This window comes from Aquarana catesbeiana, linkage group LG09 (assembly GCF_042186555.1).
Source record: "Aquarana catesbeiana isolate 2022-GZ linkage group LG09, ASM4218655v1, whole genome shotgun sequence".
Lineage (NCBI taxonomy): Eukaryota > Metazoa > Chordata > Amphibia > Anura > Ranidae > Aquarana > Aquarana catesbeiana.
The window spans coordinates 305128029-305151926 of NC_133332.1; the positions used below are offsets into that span (position 1 = coordinate 305128029).

The 23898-nt window shown below is 44.5% G+C and overlaps 1 protein-coding gene across 7 annotated transcripts in view; it reads right to left on the reverse strand.

The window, feature by feature from the left end:
• The window catches only part of RALGDS (ral guanine nucleotide dissociation stimulator), a 261650-nt gene that overhangs the window by 65942 nt on the left and 171810 nt on the right, over nucleotides 1-23898 (reverse strand). For 2 of the 7 annotated variants that reach the window (XM_073600564.1, XM_073600557.1), the window contains exon 1: nucleotides 13914-14292. The exons of 4 other annotated variants lie outside the window; for them this stretch is intronic. In XM_073600564.1, coding sequence (XP_073456665.1) covers nucleotides 13914-14096 — 183 coding nt within the window. In that variant the 5' untranslated portion in view covers nucleotides 14097-14292. Of the gene's footprint in view, nucleotides 1-13913; nucleotides 14294-23898 lie in introns of those variants that run through there. One more of the 7 variants, XM_073600560.1, reaches the window with a different exon arrangement.

Consider the following 23898-nt stretch of genomic DNA (forward strand, 5'->3'; position numbering starts at 1 on the left):
GGGGCCACTTGGTGCTAGGAACCACAATTTTGGATAGGTTGTAGTGTTCCACTGTGTTAGCACAACAAATTTGGGGTTCCTAGCACCAAGTGGCCCTGAGATACGGGGCCCCAAAGTCGCAAAGTGTCATTCTCTGCTCTGCAGACGCTGCTAGACACAAAACGCAGTAAAACGCGGCATGCAAATGCGGCAAAATGGGCGTTTCTAAACGCCGGTTTCAGCTTTTAAAAACGTGTTCAGCAGAGTTTGCACCGGCGTCTCGTGTGCATGAAGCCTTAATTGCTGCCTGTGTCCCAGATGGGGAGATTTCCTCTTGCTTCCTCTGGGGTCACTGGTCTAGGAATTAAGAGGAAATACTGCATCTACAGCGAGGGCACAAACACTTAGGGACCTGGACCTGTATATAGCAGACAATGCTATCCGCTGCACACAGCACCATTTACTCTAAACTGAACCAGCATATTAAGAGTCTGCGGTGTTTATGCCACACATATTACAAGTCATTCATAAAATGAATGCCACAGTGAGGAGCCCACGTGGTTTACACTGCACCAACGTATTATGAGTCATTCATAAAATGTAGGCTGCGGTGTGCAGCTCACACTATTTTACACTGCGCCAGAATATTACGAATCATTCATAAAATGGAAGCCTTGGTGTGTGGACCCCCACACCTTTTACTTTAGGGTGGAGTTTACACTATGCCAGTGTATTACAAGTCATTAAGGATGAGCTCCGGCGTGTTCGCACAGCCCACGTGCAGAGCCCGCCAGGAAGTCAGCACTGCGCTGCGCTAATCACAGCCAGTCAGATTTATGCCAATCTCTGCAGCCGTGCATCAGGTAAATGTCTCACTGCCTGTGATTAGCGTAGCTTAGTGCCATCTTCCTGGCGGCCTCTGCAGGTGGTCTGTGCGAACACGCCGGAGCTCATCCTTACAAGTCATTCAGAAAATGCAGGCTGCGGTGTGGAGCCTGCACCTTTTACTTTACACTGCACCAGCATATTACAAGTAATTCATAAAATGATGGCAACGGTGTAGAGTCCACATCATTTACACTGCGTCAGTGTATTGGGAGTCATTCATAAAATGCAGGCCACGGTGGAGCCTGCGCAGTTTACTCTAACCTGCTCCAACATTTTACAAGTCATTCATAAAATGGTGACGATCTGTAACTGCTGACTTAATTTTTTCCAAACAGGCTGAAGATCCTCTTTAATCTAAGCATGTTTTTGGAGTGTGCATGGAAACCAATGCAAGCACAGGGAGAACATGCAAGCACAGGGAGAACATGCAAGCACAGGGAGAACATGCAAACTCCTTGCAGATAATGTCCAGGCCGGGATTTTTAGCATGGACCCCAGTGCTGCAAGGCAGATACTAGCTACCATTAATTAATGGGGCATTTCCATTAAGGAGGATCCATATTTGTAAAGCACAAGCGCTGGGGTTATGGCTGCAGTCAAGGCCATGGGGTCCTTATTTTCACTGGAGCAGTGAAGATCTCAGGTTCCATCAGGTCAAATTATTGGCTTTTTTTCTGGAACTATTCCCTGCCTCTCTAAAAATAATTGAATGAAAATGAATATTCGTTTTGAAAATTTTGTCCATGTGTCATAAGTTTTTCAAGTTCCTAAGTTACCCCGTCATCAATAAACTTTACGTAACAATAGACAAAAGAAGCAGCTCTGGTCACATGCTGATGACTAGCTTGCCTTGAATCCTGAGAAGATAAAAAGGCCCATAATACAATTTATTACCACCTTGAAAGGTAAGAGAACCTACAGACTATTCCCATTGGGGCTGTGCATGCGACTATTGTGCGTGAAAGAGGTTACATTGCAGGGAACCTCCAGTGACGTAAAAAATAGAATTACAGGTAGCACGCAACCAGCAAAACATAATACAAGTTAAGAGGATCACACCCAACCTCCGACTCCTGTTACGAAAATATGTAATATATAACAAACAGACTAGACAAGTAACTGTGTTAGGTATTGTATGAATGCTTTATGATGTGCCTTAAGAAAGGGTGGAGACCTGCTTGGGTAAAGTGGAACAGGAAGATAATTAAAAAAGGAGACCAAGGACAAAAAAAATGACGTTCAAATTCCAAGCACTCTTTTCCATGACGATAGGATGATATTTTGAGGTCAGTTTGAATGCTTTCTATATGGTTTTGCAAATGTGCATTGCAAAACCGTTCCAACAATGAATGAGGTTATATAATGTTAATTCCAGTTTACTTTATTTCCCCCTCTTTGCTAGAAAAACATAAAATGAAACTCCGGACAAAAACTTTTTTTGGGGTTTTGGCTTGATTTTGGATGGTGTAGAATCTCTGCTGTGGTCTACATCCCCATCGGGGGCCTAAAATATTGAAACTGCTAATTAGGCTATTTGTGCTGAGGAGCTGGAAAGTGTTTTATTCCATTATAGGAAAGCCCCTTTACTTCTTGCCCCAACGACAATGTTAGGGCCAATCTCCCTAAAGTAGCGGGTAATCACATCTTTGATAGATGTCCTTGTATGAGATTTCCCTCTACCCCATCAATGGTAACAGATGTACATTTTGGGTTTCCACTTTCGACCAGGACAAAATAGCAAAGGTAGATCTCCCCAAAGGAGGTGCGGACAGCAATAAAAACTTTTGGACTTGACAACCCTTCCCCATTCCATCCAAATTCTGTATCTATATGTTGTTTGGCGTTATACTCTAGTGTTAATAAGTCACTGAATACTAACCAAGACCAAAATGTGCACCCTACTTCATAACTCAAGAGGATGTTTGACATTGCGCATTTCAATCAATCAGATCACACCGTGATACTCAAGGGGAAGGATGGCCCCAAGACGGCGAAGGGACGGGATGGCCCCAAGACGGCGAAGGGACGGGATGGCCCCAAGACGGCGAAGGGACGGGATGGCCCCAAGACGGCGAAGGGACGGGATGGCCCCAAGACGGCGAAGGGACGGGATGGCCCCAAGACGGCGAAGGGACGGGATGGCCCCAAGACGGCGAAGGGACGGGATGGCCCCAAGACGGCGAAGGGACGGGATGGCCCCAAGACGGCGAAGGGACGGGATGGCCCCAAGACGGCGAAGGGACGGGATGGCCCCAAGACGGCGAAGGGAAGGGATGGCCCCAAGACGGCGAAGGGAAGGGATGGCCCCAAGACGGCGAAGGGAAGGGATGGCCCCAAGACGGCGAAGGGACGGGATGGCCCCAAGACGGCGAAGGGAAGGGATGGCCCCAAGACGGCGAAGGGAAGGGATGGCCCCAAGACGGCGAAGGGAAGGGATGGCCCCAAGACGGCGAAGGGAAGGGATGGCCCCAAGACGGCGAAGGGATGGCCCCAAGACGGCGAAGGGATGGCCCCAAGACGGCGAAGGGATCGCATCAAGACGGCGAAGGGATCGCATCAAGACAGGGGAAGATCTATCTACTAAGGACAACCAGAAAACGTAACCACTAATGGGGCATATTCTTCACGTTTCCAGCGCAGAATGGAAAAGTAAAACAGAGAATTTTTCCTTCGGGCACCCCTGCTTTTTATTGATCTTTTGCTCCTGTTTTCATCATGTATATGTGCTTGGCCAAGCTAGAGTGTTAATAAAGCCATCACGCGCCCTTGGAAACACTGCAGTCAGCAGAAAGGCCTTTCCTCTCACTCCAATTCCTGTATCCCAGAGAGAGAGAGAAGAGAGAGAGAGAGAAAGGATGCAGAGGAATTTGGTGAGGCAGATGAGAACTAAAGCAGCATCTGCAAAGTATTAGCAGGCCCATGTCATTTGTAGGGGGTGGGGAAGAGGGCAGACCACAAAACTCATTCTCCGCCCATTGAACTCCATGGAGTATAAACAAAAGCCCCCCTCTCTGCTTTCTCTGGAGTTTTAACCTCCTGGTGACTGGCGTGCTCCGAGTGCCCTACTTATCAAAGCAGAGTTATTTTCGCCATTCAGGAATTAATCACCCTTATATTAATTTTGGTACACCTAAAGGAGACTGTACAATCAGGCGGTCACATGTGTGATCAATGTAAAACGTCTAAGTGATCTTCATAGGAAACAGCCTAATCTGTACTCTATAGTTAGGTCAGCTGCACACTGGCAACCAGATTCCATCATTCATTGGTTGCCGGACTTTAGGAATTCCGGAGAACCTGGTTGGCTGTATCAACAGCAGCCCTAATTCTGCCCATTTTGCTTCACGCTCAAATGGTCTCGATATTCTGCCAGTATAGAATAAAAAAAAAAAAAAAAAAATGGAATATTACTGGTTGCTACAGGCAACACGTCAAGATCACGCCTGAGGGGTTTGTAACTTGAAGTTCCAAAAACGCTCAAACAAAAATTCAGCGTTTTTAAATGGTCCATTTTCACATTTAAGCACCTAAAACTTGAAAAAGTACACAAGTTACTTTTGAAGCACAATGGGACGTTTTTGATTCAATTAATTTCAAGGTAAGTGCATGAAAAATGCAAACAAAAACACATTTTTCAGGTGCTCCCATAATAAATGTCTATGGGACCAAAAACTTACGATTCTGCCCCAAAGAAGCTCCTGTACAAGCTTCACTCCCAAAAAAAATGCACAAAAAAATAATGGCCTCAAAATTGCCTAACATGCACTACGCTCAAGTGTGGATGTGAGCTAGAACAATTTGCTAAATAAGATCAGCCACTGGCATGTGACTGCCACCTAACAAAGCCAACTATGTTCATTATGGTCAAAGGTGGTACATCTACAGGACTCTGTGGCCTCTGAAGATACCTCCAAGTCAATCACATTATAAAACCATCTAAAATCCAGGACTGTCAGGACAACAGGCTGGTGTTCTAAGAAAAGGCTGGAAAAGTGGCGTATACACGGGCCGGAAACACGACCGCCTGTGCAAAAGAACTGCGCGTATTGCGTCATTCTTCGGAAGGGCCATGAGCTGGACCTTCAAGTCTGAGAAACAATATTATTAGGATTTTGCTGTCCAAAAGGACTCGGGATCAACTTTCCCTGCAAGTCTAAAGGGATTCTATTTTTGCAAGAAGCCATAGGAAACACAGATGCATCCTCCTATACAGCAAATACATCAACAATGACACACATATTGTGTGTGTTAGTGCAGCAGCTGTGTGACGCCTTTGGCAAGGGCTTTGTGTTATCCTTTTAATGCGATCCATGATTCCTTTAAAGAGAAAGCAATCACAGCTCTCTGCCACAGATGCATCCCATTAGCCCGGAGATGAGCACAAACAACCTTTTAAAGTATTTTTTGCTATACAGGAGCCTTATATATGTCATCGTTTAGTGTCGATGGGCCCTTAAAGCGCAACCATACCATCTGGAAAAATCTGATACGTGAAATGAAAGGAAGTGAAATCAGCAAGTTTGTAAACGGTGCTCACAAACTTGATATGCCCCTACAGGCTCTTGAAGTAACCAGCTAGTGCCAACTGAGGAATGCTCATACTCAGCTCATTGCCATGGGAAAACAGCGTATACAGCTGTATATAATTAAAGCTAGCATAGACACTACTGTGTATTTACGTACATTTAGGAAAAGCATCAAGCTAAAATTTGTACATTTCCCACTGGGCACACTGCCAGGTTCAAGAGCCTATACGGGCATAACAGATCAAACAAATAGAACACACGGCCAAATACCAAGTTGGTTTGCTTTTACGTAATATACAAAAATCTAATTTGCTCAGAAACGGTTTCTCAACTTGCTCCCACAATCCTTTGTAGATAGCCATAAACTCCAATCTGTTGAAAGAAAAAATTCTAAATTTTTTTGCACAAACAAAATAGAAGTGAGGCATTGTTCCCAAACATAACATAACGTGCACCATAATCCCACTGCCCAGATGACCCCACAAAGCCAACCATCACTGCGGCCACCAACGTCAAGGCACTCTAAAGTCTGTCATAGAAGACTCGAAATTTGGCCACTTCCTGCTAAATTAGCCAATATGCAAACTGTAGGTGGCCCCGTTGGCATCAACAAACGGGACTTCCAAACTTTCAACTTAAATCAACTGTTGCCGAAGAGACCAGGTGGAAAATGGTGTACAGATAAGTGACTTCATTGAATCAAATACAATAGCCGGGAGGGTTTAGTTAGTGTGGATGGAGGAGTCTAGTAGATCTCTCTCATTCAACCCTTGGCCAGCGATGTGTCTATGGATAGATTTATCCAATATCTTATTGGTTACCATAGGTTGGCCAACTGTCAAACTGACCATAGAGTGATCGAAATATGGCCGATTTAGTAGGAAGCTGCTAAACGAATCAGGGTCTGGTAGTTCCCACTCCATAGTCAATCGTTTGAAGGGACGTGTTGGAAAAAAGATTCCTTGACGAGTGGCTGCCATTGTCAGAATACCTTGTACCAGTAGGGGGATTCCTCTATACCAGTGAAGGTGAACCTTGGTACCCCAGATGTTTTGGAACTACATTTTTCATTATGCTCATGCACTCTGCAGTGTAGTTGAGCATCACGAGAAATGTAGTTCCAAAACATCTTGCGTGCCAAGGTTCACTATCACTGTTCTATACCATGTTTGTGTGGATGGAGGAATCAGTTTTTTGTGTTCAGCATGCTGGTGGAATGAAAAAAAACTCAGTGGATGGCCAGCTCTACCCATACTTAAGCCGGCCATAGAGGGTTAGAATCTGAGCCAATTCGGCAGGAACTGGCCAAGAATCAAACCATGTACGGGCAGGCTGAATGATGGAACTACTTGGGTACAACCACCCTGTTGTGTTTCACATGCGATTATTGCTAACAGCTGTTATAGTTGCTAGCAACAAACAGTGCGTTCTCCCAGTGGGGACGGCTTCCCCTGCCAGGAGAATGGCTCTGCAGGGATTCCCGCCAGCACTGTCAGTGTTGATGGGGGAATCTAACAAATTTTTAGAAATTCGCTCTGCGCTGGCTTTAGTTTGGTCACTTTTAGAGCACTCATCAGAAGGTTACTCCATGTCCCATTATCTACACATGTTCAAATCTTTGCTTTTCAGAACAAACACATGGCATCCATCTACCACCCCTCCAACTTTGAAGTTATCTTGACATCCTCTTATCTCTTTCTTGGGCTCCAAGATTACACTGTAAACTCCAAACAGTAAAATCTGCATACATTGATTATAGCATTATAAACCCACACAGCCATTCTCTGAATGTAGATACAACAATCCCACAAGTTTATTACACCTTTTACATATAGAGCTCTCCTCCCAGATACCATATAAAAATTGCTAAAAAGGCCAGTCAGTATCTTTAAAGTGGTTAATATGCACAAAAAGGTATTTTATCCAAACTTTCATCTTGAGCCTTTAGGCCTTTTAAAGTCAACCTTCGTAAAGAGCCTATTAGAGGCTTATCAGTTCTGTGATGGCTAGGGGGGAAAGTCACACAAATGCCATAAGTGTACAAGGCAGCATCACTGACATTACTAAAATTCTCTCTGTATGTGGACTTGGTCACAGAGCATAGCCGGCTACGTCATCACGTGAAATATTTCATTATTCACTGCCACTGTCACAGGCGCAATCCTCTCACCCCGATGGCGTCTCAACGGGACTCGTTTGAAGTGTCCTTTAGCCCCTGTTCACAACGGCGCGCATTTGATATGTCAAATTGCATGCCAAATCGCAGCCTATTACCAGCAACGGCACTGTCCCAATCGGTGCGACGCCGCACCGATTTCCAAAAGTAATTCCTGCACTCATTTTGGCGACAATTTCAACAGACATCTGTGCATGAACCCGCACAGAAGTCTTTCAACTCGCCCCCCGATACTCGCACTAAATTGCGGGTTTGAAATCGTGCAAATTCAGCTGAAGGTACCCTTAAAGGAAGTTCTGCAGATTTCAATTTACTATAAGACCATAGAAGAGCAATATTCTCTAAGTTATTAAAACACCCTTCAGCTCCAGTCTTAATGGGGTGCAGTCTGTCATTTTAAAATAAGCCGATAGCTTTTCAATAAGGTTCAGCAGCTTCATTTTAGGTGTATTAACATGCATTAAAACAGCTTTAGTCCATACTCACCTATGTAGCCGCTTATGCTGTGGGGTAATTCATTCCCAAAAATCACAATAAAGACTCTAAGGCCCCCCGTTCACATCTCACGATTTGGGAGCATGGGCAGAATTGCTGAGATTCTGCCCGCGGTCCCAAACTGCGTGGGGATTGCTGCACAACGTGTATTTGGGTGCCATTATCCCTTAACGGCACCCCAAACGCGATGGGATTCTGCAACTGTCGTGCGGCAAATTGAGCCACGCGAAGCTTGCTACCCCGAAAAGGGGCAGGACCTTCTTTTTGAGCAACAAACTTGCATAGGGGGCAGCCCATTCAAGTGAATGGGCTGGCCTTATGCGGCACGCAAAATCGTGTGCACATCGATCAAAAATAAAATAAAAGTCACGAGTGGGAAAGCTAGTCCCCGCTATGCAAAGGTGTTAACAGGGCCTGAAGTTCTGTTTCAAACAGTTTAGAAACACGTGCTGGTTGTTGACATTAGAAGGCTAGTGGGCTGCCAAGATCAGTTCAGAAAAACTGAGATTCCAATGCTTGTGGTATAAATGAAGATGGACTTCTCCACAATGTCTACAGCTACAGAGGTGAATGAGGCCCCTTTTTTTAAAGCAGAAAATTTGGCTCCCTGGAAACTTTTTGCTCTAATGCTTTAGTATGGACACAGAAGTACACATTATGGCAGATTTCCCAAGCAAAGTAACCCCTTCCAGCACTGCAATGTCTGCATTCTCATCCATAACAGGTGCTTGCATCTTCAGCGTCGAAGACTGTTTCTGTCTTCAATTGGCATTGCATATGCATGGGGGTTAGCCCCAGTTCACTCTATATACTCGCATATGAATTCACTTTAAATGGGCTGAAATCACACCGTATTGCACCAAAAAAGTGCAAGCACATTTTTTGGAGCTGCACCGCAACTGCACTGCATGACCGTTTCGTACCATGTGGGCAAATCGCACTGCATTTGTGATCCTATTGACACCCACAGCAGATTGCAAACACAGTGCGATTGCAATGCGGGAATCTTGCAGGGATCGCCGAGTTTCCCACACCACATATGTGTGAACCAAGGCTTACTCTGTCCTGGCAAAGAATTGTGCTGGGACCGTACACATGCCCATGTCAAGGTACACAGCTTTTCATTACTATACAAAAATCAGGAGCTGGTAGAATGAGCTCCCCAATCACAAAATCTCTTTATTGGACCGACTCCTGATTTCGGACAGGGGTTAAACATCTCCATCCTGGACAACACAGAAAGAAAATCAGATCAAATGCACCCATGCACCTTGGTGTACAAGTGATTGGCTACTGCAATCCTTCTCTGCGTTTTCCTGAACACATGCCCTCGGGTGGCACTGCACAAAAGGCAGCGTTCAGAGACAAACCCCATCCACAGGAGACCTCATTAATCTGAACTGACAACCGAGACAGGACAAACTCCTCCTAGGAATGCTGAAGACATCCTGATCATACCTGGCCTCCTCCACCTTCCCAGCAGGACTCCACAAACCAAACCCACAATGCCCCCGGGTAGGGATAATCAATAGGCCAGGGTTTGCCAGGAGGCACAACTTCAACCACAGACCAAACCAGCTAACGGTGTCCTAAGTGGTTAAAAGGATCTATTGTGTTTCTCGGATCCGGAGGAAGGAACATAAAACGCAGAGCCTCTCAGGCTTATCCCACAACTAGTGATAGATGTTGGAAGTCAGGTCTTCATCAAAGGCTATTAATGGAAAATAAAAAAGGGATATAGCAATGGGCACAAGTCCAAAACCACCGAAACACCAGAGGGACCATCTGACCTGATCTGAGGAGCTGATGTGTGGGGAGAGGAAGACAACACTATACAGTATATACACGCCTGTATATCGGTAGTAATGCAATCACTGTAACAACGTTAATAAAATGGGCCAACCACCAAACAAGGTTGGCCGTCCTTTTCTCATAGGATCACTATGGAGCACGGTGCTGAACAACAGAATACTAAAGACAGATGGCCATACACGTAACGATCTGATTGAGCAATCGATAAGATGATCAGATCTATGAATTATTGATAAGACACCTACTACGCCATCTATCCATTTCCAGCAAAAATATGTAATATGTAAAATATGTATATGTAAAATAATCCCAGTTGGTCAGGATAGGAAATCCATTCATAGGAAAGCTGACAATTACATTTGATTGTTTAGCCACATTGGAGCGATTTTGTCATGCGATTTTTGACGCATCATATCTCATGGCAAGTCGCACCCCATTGCCGGCAATCGCAGTGTTCAAATCAGTGCGCCGCCGACTTCGCGGTGTCACACGGATTCGAAAAAGTAGTTCCTGCACTACTTTTGCCGATTTCGGGTGCGACTTGCATAGACACCTGTGCATGAAGCTGCACAGATGTCTTCCTAGTCACACCGGAAGTCGCACTGACACTCGGCTTTGAAATCGTGTGATTTCAGATGAAGTCGCACGATTTCAAAGCCGCAGTCAACGTGAACGAGGGCTAAGAGTATGGCATATCAAACTATCGTTTCGATTTTCCCGACCGTAGTTCTGATCAGACAGTAAATCAAAAATACGATCGTATATCAAATGATTCCATGTAGGGCCGCTATAGAGAAGGCAGAGGAAAGGTAAAGCTGCCCACATTTCAGGCAGTTCCTGCTGAATTGGGTGAAATTCGCTCCATGGGTGGTCCTGACAGTAACACCTGGATGGTTAGATCATTTTTTTTTAATCGAGGTTTGTGGAAGGAGTTGGGTAGAAAATTGTTGACTGAACAGCGCCGGCATCCAATCACGTGCAGCCACTGTTTTGGGTGTTCTGACAGCTGTCAGAATGCAATAGCCCACCAGTGAGAGATCCGTCCTTCTGCGCCGTTTAGCGAGATGGAGGAATCTGTTCGATTTCTTCCAATCGTCTGAAGGCTGAATGAAAGAAATCCTATGGCCGGCTTTACTTTCATTTACCGATCGGGATTATTGCACTTGGTTATGTAATCAACAAGCACCATTCCCATCGTACATGTCTTCCTGGAATAGACAAGAGGTAGGTGGGAGCTGCAGTAACTACCAGCTGGAGAATGATGACATCACAAGTTACTGAACACATCGCCAACGCACCATGGATCTTCAACCTTAACATTGTGATCGCCTGGAATGTGTGTGTGTGTGTATATATATATATATATATATATATATATATATATATATATATATATATATTTATTTATTTATTTCTTTTTTTATTGGTGTTAGAGGATAAGCCCCGGTTCACACTGAAGTGATTCGACAGCCCCAAATCGCATGACAAGTCGCACTCCATTTCCGGCAATGGAACCGTTCAAATCAGAAAGGTTCCTGCACTCCTATTTTCCGATGTCACTGCAACTTGCATAGACTTCTGTTAAATATATAGCGACCAAGGAACTGGATTGGAAGGAATCTTGCGGAGACACATCCGGTCCCCCAGAAGTGGAGAACCCCTTTCAAACAAAGAAATCCTCCATTGGGTGGAGTGAGGGTGATATTTTGCCCTCGTTCCCCCTAGTGGTGATATGAGTGCGGTGCGCAGTATTCCGATGGTCTCCCTGTATTCCCGGCATTGGCACCCTGTGCCGTCTCCCCCCCTCCTCGCTTTGATCACCTAATAATCCCTCTGGCAGCCGGGGTCTCTGGAAAGGCGCGGTGCCCAATAAACCCATCCATGTGCTTTTTCCATCCAGCGTAATCCGTTCGTGATTAAAATTCCATCCGCCACCACCACTTCCCCCGTCCCCTCTGGAGATCAATGCCGAAACTTGCTGCCAAACTTAAAGGGCAATGCCACCTTCCCCTCATCAGATCACAGTGATACAAATGTTATACCTCCCCTTCTTCTGTACAGGATCTTCAATCACCAATTGGGTCCAATGACCAATCAAAATCCCCCAAACGTTCTCCTAGACGCAACTATAATTCCCTCCACATTTCAGTGGTCCCTCTAGATACCTCAAGAGCCTGAGTGTACACTGGGGATCACCTATACAAGGGTTGTTTTTTTTTTTTTTTTTGTATGCCTATCTCTTTATATTGCTTATAAAAGCAGAGCAACACATAAACTGCCCATACACTGTACAATCTCCAATAGATCTACCACCAGCCATGACCTGGAAGGGCCTGCCTGATTGGATACAATTGAATGGATGGTTTTGGTATCAGACTCGCTATACATGTGACCGTACAATCGACTTTAGATTTACCAAAACTATGGATTACGAGGTTCTACCTAATCTATCCAATCAGTATATATCCAGGCAGACCCTTGTACTACATGGCTGTTGGTAAATCTAAAAGGTGATTGTACAATCTGATTGTATAGTGTGTGGCCAGGATTAGGGGTAACCACCTGGATGAGGGGGAACCTTCTGGACGAGGGGGTAACCGCCTGGATGAGGGGGAACCTTCTGGACAAGGGGGTAACCGCCTGGATGAGGGGGTACCTCCAGAATTAGAGTAACCTTCAGGATGAGGGTGAACCCCCAGGATTAGGGTAACCTTCAGGATGAGGGGGATCATCCAGGATGAGGGGGTAACTGCCTGGATGAGTGGGTAACCCCCAGGATTAGGGTAACCTTCAGGATGAGGAGGAACCCCCAGGATTAAGGGGAACCTTCAGGATGAGGGGGAACCCCCAGGATTAAGGGGAACCTTCAGGATGAGGGGGAACCCCCAGGATTAAGGGGAACCTTCAGGATGAGGGGGAACCCCCGGGATTAAGGGGAACCTTCAGGGTGAGGGGGAACCCCCGGGATTAAGGGGAACCTTCAGGGTGAGGGGGATCATCCAGGATGAGGGGGTAACTGCCTGGATGAGTGGGTAACCCCCAGGATTAAGGGGAACCTTCAGGATGAGGGGGAACCTCCAGGATTAGGGTAACCTTCAGGATGAGGAGGAACCCCCAGGATTAAGGGGAACCTTCAGGATGAGGGGGAACCCCCAGGATTAAGGGGAACCTTCAGGATGAGGGGGAACCTCCAGGATTAGGGGAACCTTCAGGATGAGGGGGAACCCCCAGGATTAAGGGGAACCTTCAGGATGAGGGGGAACCCCCAGGATTAAGGGGAACCTTCAGGGTGAGGGGGAACCCCCGGGATTAAGGGGAACCTTCAGGGTGAGGGGGATCATCCAGGATGAGGGGGTAACTGCCTGGATGAGTGGGTAACCCCCAGGATTAAGGGGAACCTTCAGGATGAGGGGGAACCTCCAGGATTAGGGTAACCTTCAGGATGAGGAGGAACCCCCAGGATTAAGGGGAACCTTCAGGATGAGGGGGAACCCCCAGGATTAAGGGGAACCTTCAGGATGAGGGGGAACCTCCAGGATTAGGGGAACCTTCAGGATGAGGGGGAACCCCCAGGATTAAGGGGAACCTTCAGGATGAGGGGGAACCCCCAGGATTAAGGGGAACCTTCAGGATGAGGGGGAACCCCCAGGATTAAGGGGAACCTTCAGGATGAGGGGGAACCCCCAGGATTAGGGTAACCTTCAGGATGAGGGGGAACCCCCAGGATTAGGGTCACCATACATGTTCCAATCTGGCCAAATAAACAACTTTATATTAACCATAGCTATGAAATATGAGGACCATCCTAATGTCATTTGTATCCAATCCAAAGTAGATTGTACAATCAGATTGTATGGTGTGTGTGGTCCCCATTAGACATTCATAATAATAAGTCTCCTTGTCACAGTGACCGATCACCCATGACATGTTATCTAACACATGTGATCACCAATAACTAAGTGGCCAGTGATTGGTCAGCAGAAGAAGGTAAGCCCTTGAAGTGGTGGAGCCCCCTATAGAGCGGTCATAGTTCTCACCTCCAGGGGGGGCAGGTCGGGGTCCAGCTGGGTGAAGCTGCTGAGCACCACAGGGCTGCTGTCCCCGGACACCTCCAGCCTCACCCCGTCCCATAGACTCCTCATCTTCCGGGAGGCATCGAACATCTTCTCCGGGGGGGTGCCCTTCTCATGGTGGGGCTCCAATAACATCAGAAGGATCATGGAGGAGTCCGATCAGATCAACATGTCCAACGGGGGAGCGTCTCCTGTCACCCCTCCTAATGTCCTGTATATGGAGCGCTCCGGATAGATGTATGGAGAGTGAGCATACAATGTATCTATGTCCTCCTCCGGGATCTCCGATCTTCTTCTATACTCACTTCTCCACACACAGCACACTTGCCATTCTCACTCGCATACAGGACACGCCCACCCGGTGACGCTTCTCTGCATGTCGTCACCCCTCCCATACAGAATGGGAGGAGGCCCTAGAGAACACTGGGAGCCGGATCTAATTTACATGACCACGCCCAGAGGCTGTACGGGGCGGGGAGAGCGGGGATCGCTGGACGATGTGAGCTGTACTAGTGCTAGTGTCTCCTGCTGGGGCTCCACTGCAGCTATAAAGTAATGTGTCCAAATACAATGTAAACATCATAATAATAATAACTTCTAATATCAAATAAATGCACACCCCCTAATAATACAAAATGTACACCTTCTAATATAAAAATATACTACTAAAAAATTGTACACCTAGTATAAAAAGTTAATAATATAAAATGTACATCTTCTAATATTATTATTATCATTATTTAAGGTACTTATATAGCGCCATCAATTTACGCATATATATATATATATATGAAAATGTAATAATATTAAAAGTCTATATCGTTTAATATAAAAATATAAGGATATAAAATGTGCACCTAGTATAAAAATATCATAAAATAAAATGTGCACCTAGTGTAACAATATAATAATATAAAATGTGCACCCAGTATAAAAATATAATATAAAACGTGCACCTTCTAATATAAAGATATAATAATATAAAGTGTACACCTTCTAATATAAAAATATAATAATATAAAATGTTGACATTCTAATACAAAAATATAATATAAAATGTACACCTTCTAATATAAAAATATAATAATATAAAATGTGCACCCAGTATGAAAATATAATATAAAACGTGCACCTTCTAATATAAAGATATAATAATATAAAGTGTACACCTTCTAATATAAAAATATAATAATATAAAATGTTGACATTCTAATACAAAAATATAATATAAAACGTACACCTTCTAATATAAACATTTTAAAATATAAAATGTACACTTTCTAATATAAAAATATAATACTATAAAATGTACACCTTCTAATATAAAAATATAAAATGTACACTTTCTAATATAAAAATATAATAATATAAAATGTACACTTTCTAATATAAAAATATAATAATATAAAATGTTGACATTCTAATACAAAAATATAATATAAAATGTACACTTTCTAATATAATAATATAAAATGTACACCTTCTAATATAAAAATATAATAATATAAAATGTGCACCTTTTAATATTAAAAAAATGTACACCTAATATAAACATATAATAATATAAAATGTTGACATTCTAATATAAAAATATAATATAAAATGTAACACCTTCTAATATAAAAATATAATAATATATAAAAATGTAAGAATGTAGAATGTGCACCTTCTAATATAAATATACTGTATACTATAAAAATGTGGAAGAGCTGTGTTTCTGGTTTCCAACTCAAGTTTCAACCAAAAGGGGAAGTTCTGCTCTTTCTCCAACTCACCCCCATCCCCACCACCTCTGCCACATTTGGATTTTTTTTTTTTTTTTTTGGGGGGGGGGTACCTTGTTTTAACAGGTACCTGCTCCTACTTCCACTTGGATCACCGTGGTGGATCTGCCCAGGAAATTCTCCTCCTCACCTCCCTGCCTGCAGCCTTCTGGGATACATCAGAAGGTCCAAGAAAGTAATGTCACCAGCACACCAGGATCTCCAAAAAAGAGTCCAAAGCTTTAATCAATGATCACGTCGTTACAGCAAAAAGAAACATTTTTGAGCCACGTAGGACCCCTTCATCAGGCGTGTGCCCACATTAACTTCTTTGACTACACAAGGTTCCAGCCGGTGGTCGCTCCGGGCACCCACCGATAGATACAGCCATCTCTACAGGAATGTGTGCGTTGGAAATATTGCATTGGAACATCACAGGTCCATTCACAAACCTCAGTGTGTCTCGCACAAGCTCAGTGGGCAGCTGGTTGGGAACCTGCAAGGAGTCACAGCCAGCTACCCACAGTCAACATGCCTGCGCCAGGGACTGAAGACCGGTGAAAAAATGGTTTGGGTGAGGACAGCTCTGGATCCCTGGACAAGTAAGCGTCTGTTTATTAAAAGTCAGCAGCTACTGTACAAATACTATAGCTGCTAACTTTTAAATTTTGCAGAGTTGACTGACGTTCCTCTTTTTTATTAACAAGAAAGACGCTCCTCTTTAAAGTAGAAGTTTTGGATAGCGTAGGGGGGGGGGGGGTTATAACCCCTGTCAGGTTTTTTTGCCATCTGATTTCCTTTCACTGTCCTGTAGCCACAACAGGTAGTAGTCACCAGAACTAGTGTCCCCATTGGAGGATTTCCCCTCTATTCCTGTTCCGATGACAACTCAAAATGTAAGATATGCTTTCTCTCTCAGGGACAAAAGTAAACAGGACAAATGGGTTAAGCATGGGTGCTCAACATGTGGCCCTCCAGCTGTTGTGGAACTACAAGTCCCATCATGCCTCTGCCTTTGGGAGTCATGCTTGTAATTATCAGCCTTGCAATGCCTCATGGGACTTGTAGTTCTGCAACAGGTTGAGCGCCCATGGGTTAAAGAAACGGCAATAAAACCAGACAGGGGTTCTGTTCCCTCTTCACTCTTTTCAAAAATGTAAAAAAAAGTCTTGCCTTTAGTTGTACTTTAATAAATCAGAAGCAGTGTAGCTCCCTGACCATGTGCCCTCCATATATCTATGGATGGATTTAGAGGCAATGCTTATTAGCTGTGCGGAGCTGTAAATGTAACGAAAGCGATGGCAAATAAGTAAATAGCACATCTATGCAGCATGCGGTCTAATGTAAATAGTCAGCTTAGTGGGCCAGTCCCCCATCCCAGCGTGGGGTGACAGCTTTGTATTGTTACACTTGTTATTACCTCCAGCAGATTTACACTTTGTCCCCTAAACCAATCAGAGCCAACCTTTAAGCGTTTACTGTTAGACTTTTATAAAGAGGGCCCTGCACTGCGAGGATGAGTGAAATGGAGAGTCTTCATTTCTTCCGCTTAGATCACCTAGGCCAGAAGTCTCCAAACTTTCTAAACAAAGGGCCAATTTACTGTGCTTTAGACTTTAGAGGGACCAAATCATGTCCAGTGGGAGTAGAAAATGTCCCATCTTGGTATTAGGGTTTTTATTAGTGCCCCATTGCTGGTGTGAGTGGAAGGAATTGTGCCCAATCTTTGGTGTCATCGGGAAAATAGAGCCCCATTGTTGATGTCAGTGGAAGGAATAGTGCCCCATCGTTGGTGTCACTGGAAGGGATAGTGTCCAATTGTTGGTGTCAGTGGGAAGAATAGTGCCCCATCATTGATGTCATTGGGAAGAATAATCCCCCATTGTTGGTGTCAGTGGGAGGAATAGTGCCCCATCGTTGGTGTCAGTGGAAGGGGTAGAGCCCCATTGTTGGTGACAGTGGGAGGAATTGTGCCCCATCATTGGTGTCAGTGCAGTAAATATTGCCACATTGTTGGTGTCAGTGCTAGAAATAGTGTCACATCACTGGTGTCAGTGGAAGGAGTAGTGCCCCTATCATTGGTGACAATAGGAGTAGTGCCCCATCGTGGGTGACAGTGGGAAGAATAATGCCCAATCAATGGCGACAGTGGGGGGGGGGATAGTGCCCCATCATTGGTGTCAGTGCAGTAATAATCACCCCATGTTGGTGTCAGTGCTAGAAATACAGTAGTGCCCCAATGGCCGGGCAAAGGCAAAGGGCTGCGCTGCAGTTTGGAGACCTAGGCCATCTAAGCAGAAGCGGCATTGGGATCCTATCAAAACTAGGTCCCCCACCAAAAAAAAGTGTCCAACAGTTAAAGTGGGGTTGGGAGGCAGAGAAGCGCAACTTCACTTTTTGGGTGAAGTTCCACTTTAACAGTCCAGGAATCCAGCTCTGACTTCAGCCGAGCCTGTTCTTGGCTGGTCTTTGGGTCCCGGACACCGTTGTCTTGGCTGTGGGAAGCCAGTTGTGACTTCCTGCTGTTTCCAAGCCGGTTCTGCACTGTGCATGTGTGAGATGTACCGTGTTTGAAGACCGGTCCCGCAGCCTTCTGGGACATGTGACGTGTCCCAGGAGTTTTCTAATGGGGGGCGAACTCCACTATTCTCGCCGCCTAGAAAAAGAAGAGTGGAAGTGGGTACCCGTCCCAAGCTTCCGATGATGGTAGAGGAGGGGGAAGAGGAGGATGGCCGTAACTTCCACTTGTTTGTGAAGTTCCGCTTTACCTATCCATCAAAACCCATTCGTGTGTATGGCATATCGACTGAATGGGTTGTCAACTGTAGAATGGATTATTCCTAAAAGAAGTGATCGATCCGAAAATAAATCGATCATTCATCAATGCTTGTATGGCCACCATTAGGCCCTGTTAGATATCAGCAGTCACTGTACACATGGACAGTTTTCTGGTATACCGATCTTCCCATGGTGTCTCTAAGTGAGACCATATGTGCTTGGAGTGCAGAACACACATCTATAACTCCGTGTCACACATATGTTACCCAACATTACATTGTGTACAGAGTTCACCGCTTACAGCCCATGTTCCCGAATACGGGGCCAATAAAACTCGGCAGGTTGAAGGGTCAATAAACTCTTAATAAGCCATTCAGCAATCCAGACCAAAGTCACAAGACCAAGCCAAGCAAAATATGCTGAATGATTTCAGTTTTGAACTCTTATTTCCTCAATATTTCCAAGAAGTGCTGAGCTTTCACTCTGCGGTGTTCCGCTGCGGAATGTGGGCAAAACAGGAAGTTCCTGGGAAGGGAGCCCACTCTGCAGCCAATCAGCAGTCAGAGATTTTTCGGGTCATCATCATTTTCTCCAGCGCTGCAACTTTTCAGGAACATTGTAAACAGCAATGTGTGCAGATGGATGAGCCACAAAATGTTTATTCCGAATGGAGAGGTGACAGGGGTCAACGTAGCAGCCAGAACATTTACCGATAGATGATTGCGTCCTGGTCATGTGATTTATCGAGAACTGGGGACAACATTTAAACAAGTTTCATCTTTTCGACACCTTTCCTGATAAGTTTCTAAACCTATTTAAAAGCTGTGTAATAAGCTGTAGACATCGAGCTCATTCACATGACAGTTCATAACTGTATATCGCTAAGATCAGCGTATTTCCACGCCAGATATAGAAAATGTCTCCAACTTAAAAGCCGACCTCAATGCACTGTTTAACCACTTAAGGACTGGAAAATGTACCCCCTTATTAACCAGGTCATTTTTTGCGATACGGCGCTCCGTTGCTTTAACTGACAATTGCGCCGTCCTCCGGCAATGTATCCAAACAAAATTTACATCCTTTTTTCCCCATAAGTAGAGCTTTCTTTTGGTGGCATTTGATCACCTCTGTGGTTTTTACGTTTTGCGCTATAAACAAAAAAGACCGCATTATTGAAAAAAAAAAATATATTTTTTAATTTTTGCTATAATAAATATCCCCCCCCCCAAAAAAAATAAAAAAGCTAATTTCTTCATCAGTTTAGGCCAATATGTATTCTTCTACATATTTTTGGTTAAAAAAAAATCGCAATAAGCGTATATTGATTGGTTTGCGCAAAAGTTATAGTATCTACAAAATAGGGGATAGATTTATAGCATTTTTATTATTATTATTTTTTTTTTTACTAGTAATGGCGGTGATCAGCGATTTTTAGCGGGACTGCGACATTGCGGTGGACAGATCAGACACCTTTGACACTTTTTTGGGACCAGTGACATTTATACGGCGATCAGAGCTAAAAATAGCCATCGATTACTGTATAAATGTCACTGGCAGGGAAGGGGTTAATGCTAGTGGTGATCAAGGGGTTAAGTGTTCCCTAGGGAGGTGTTTCTAACTGTGGGGGGGAGGAGACTGACTGGGAGTACAGAGAGATCGCTGTTCCTGATCGCTAGGAACAGACGATCACTCAGTACTTCGCTGTCAGAACAGGGATCTATTTGTTTACATTGACAGATCCCCGTTCTGGCTCTCTGTGGAGCGATCGCGGGTGGCTGGCGGACATCGCGGCCGCCGGCCACGTGCATCAGCTCCTCTACCGCGCTTTGATTTGGAGGGACTGTCCCTGATTTGGAGCAATGTCCCTCTGTCCTTCTTTCCTCCTCATTTGTCCCTCATTTTGGTCTGATCTATATAGATTTATATAAATTGCACTTTTTATCTATCAAAAAGTGTTTTCCAGCGCTAAACCTTTCATCTGATTTCTAAATTGCTGCATTTGTAAATTCCAAAAGCCAATATAAAGGAATATTAGTGGTAAAAAAAGGACTTGTGGGTTTAACCAATCTTGTTTTTTTGTACAATTGTTCCTTTAAGGGGGTGTGGCAGGGGGTGTGTCCTATGCCTGCATACTTTTGCTGATAGGTGTCCCTCATTCCCATCTCATAAAGTTGGGAGGTATGGCTATAGCTGTAAAACGGACCGACGTACAGCTACAGTTGATTCGCGGGAACGGGCCGACTTCCCGCAGTATAACGACGGCGGCTGGTTGGCAAGTGGTTAATTGCGACTATGTGGCAAATGAGGTTCAGTGTTAAAAAATTTAAAGTTATGCACTTGGGGGTAGATTGCTTTAAAAAGACCTGGATTATTTCCTAAATGCACATAATATAACTGGATACTAACATTTATAGGTAAAGTTGATCCAGGGAAAATCCGATTGCCTCTCGGGTGATCAGGAAGGAATTTTTTTCCCCTGCTGGAGCAAACTGGATCGTGCTTTGCTGGGGGTTTTCACCTTCCTCTGGATTAACTGTGTGGGTATAGGATTGTGTATATGGAATTGTATGATTTTATTTTTTGAACTGGATGGACTTGTGTCTTTTTTTAAACCAGACTATGTTTACATTCAGATGTGGCCGTGATCAAGGACACAAAGAGTCTGTCCATAGTCACATGTAAGCGATCTTTCAGCGATTAAATGTGAACAGCTGCGGACAATGTCAGCCTGTCATTGATTTGTGCAGGTTGAGCAGCCGCAGCTAATCTGAAACCCCTAGCCGTGCCGTGCCCACCACTGAAATACACCGCTCTGGACGGTGAACGCCCATGAACAGCCGTGTGAATGGGCCCATCGTTAAAGTGCATACAGAGGAGCTTTGCCACCTGCTAAAGGATCTATCATTTTGATTAAGCACCGAAGTGTGAAACGCGTTTGCTGGTCTTTCGTGGGTCGTGCGTGTTTGGCCCTTTCACATCGGTTTTTGATATGTTTTTGGTGTTTAGGGCTGCTTTTACACTGATCAGTTTTTTTCTTCTGTATGTGCGTTACAAAAAGCGGAAGAAACATGCTGGACCATTAAATCCTATAAAAACTCTTCCCACCTGTTAGTTGTGGGTCAATTGTGTTTTTATAAGTGTTGCATTTTTAGTGCATTTTAAAAACTGCATCAAAAAAAATGCACCTCCCAGTCTAAATGCAGTGAAAACGCTCCGAAAACACATCCACGTTTTCTTTTTACATTTTTTTTTGTTTCTTTTGTGAGTCACTTATCCACATTTCACAGGTGCATGCTGCGTGATAAGCACCCGTGCGACTTCATGCACAGATGCCTATGAAAGTAGCACCTGAAATCACAAAAAATAGTGCAGGAATCTTTTTTTTCGAATCAGTGCGGCACTACAGAGTCGAAGTCACACTGATTTGAACAGTTCCATTGCCGACAATAGGGTGCAGCTTGTCATGCGATTTGGACCTGTCAGGACAGCCTGAGGAAGAAGCACACATGCTCTGAATGTGTGCCACGTGCCCCCCCGATGTCACTACCAAGTGTCCGCCTGAGCTGTCACTGGAGTGTCAGCGTTCACAAGCCTATCGAGCCGGAGAGTGCCGGGAACCCACGGCACACCAGCGGCATCCTGCTGGCGACCCTTCAGCTGACCCATAGTTACAGTAGGACCGACCAGTGACCCAATGGGAGACACCACCATGATATGCCATGTTCAAGATTTTATACATGCGAGTTGTTAATGTTCTGAATAAACCTGTTGTGCTTCATACTACACTTAGTGGGTGCCATTTTTCTCTTCTGGACCTGTCAAGTCACATGACATGTCACACCAGTGTGAACGGGGTTAAAAGCAAAACAAAAATGCATGAAAAAACAAATCCCTTTAACTCTTTTGGAACTCTTGACACCAATATGCTGTGGGTGAGGTGAATTTTTTAAAGCCCTGCATGCTGCATTTTTGGTGCATGTTTAAAAAATGCACCAAAAACACACCTCCCTATTGAAATGAATGGAAAACACATCAAAAACGCACCCACTGTGCGTTTTTGCCACTTTTTTTGAGTCACATATCCAAGTTTCACAGGTGCATGCTGGGAGTCAGGAATCCAGAAAATGCACCAAAAACACAGTTTTACAAATAGCACACCGTGTTTTTAATCGCACCAGTGTGAAAAGGCCCCCAGTGCTGCTGTGCAGGGGAATGCAACATTCTGCAAGCAAGACATGGTCAGGCTGCATTTAATAATTCCGCCATGCCTTAGTTTCTAAGATCCTGCCTTGGATGACACAGAAAAACGGAGCACTGCAGTTTACTGTGGTTGTAAATACCAAAATTGCTGGATTAGTGTGTAAACCTGCGATAATTGCAGCATTGGGTAGGCAGGTTTACAGCTACAATAACCCTCCAGGCAACAGGAAAATCATTCTATAAACTACCAATGCTGCATAGAAAAGTCTGCAACTGTGCTAAAGTTCCTCTATTTATATGAAGCCTCCTATGAAATATATTCATTGCTAAATTGCCTTTTTTTTTTTTTTTTTTTTTTTTTGTGAACTTCAGTTCCTTAATACGCAGAATTGACAAAAAAACCCACAAAGCAATGGTGGTGGGGAGCGCCATGATGAGTGATGGCGAGGAGAAGCGGTCAAGTTAATCAGCGGCTTGTACGTCAGTGAGGTCCTTCCAGAGGGTCCTATGTAAACAAGGCTGAGGTCTACATGCTGGAGAGCGCATAGTGAAACCAAACACAATAGAAGCTAATCACAGATTGAAGTAGTCCTAGCGGACTCCACCTCCAGCTTAATTGCCTCCTTATTGTCTGGATTACAGAGCAAAACGGCTGGAAGGGAACTGCTTACATAAACTCTTAGCCTGGATCTGCAGGTTTAGTAGAAGTTTATGTCTAAAGCACAGGGCCAAATCTGTACAATTCGGGCAGCGGGGACAACAGAAAACTCCTATGTTACATAGTTACCAACATTTGAAAATCATTTGGAGTGACACCTTAAAAAAAAAAATTAAAAAATGTGGTGTTTAGCGTGCCATCTGCAGAGGGTATGTGGGCATGACCAAAATGTTGACACAGTCAAAAATGTTTGGCTTGTAGTATGGCTAATTTAGGGCCCGAGGGTACGTTGCAGAGGAAATTAGAAATAAAGTAAGCCCCATATGTCCACAGCTCACCGTCACCCTTGAACCCCATGTCTACAGCTCACCGTCACCCTTGAACCCTTTGTCCACAGCTCACCGTCACCCTTGAACCCCTTGTCCACAGCTCACCATCACCCTTGAACCCCTGGTCCACAGCTCACCGTCACCCTTGAACCCCTTGTCCACAGCTCACCATCACCCTTGAACCCCTTGTCCACAGCTCACCGTCACCCTTGAACCTCTTG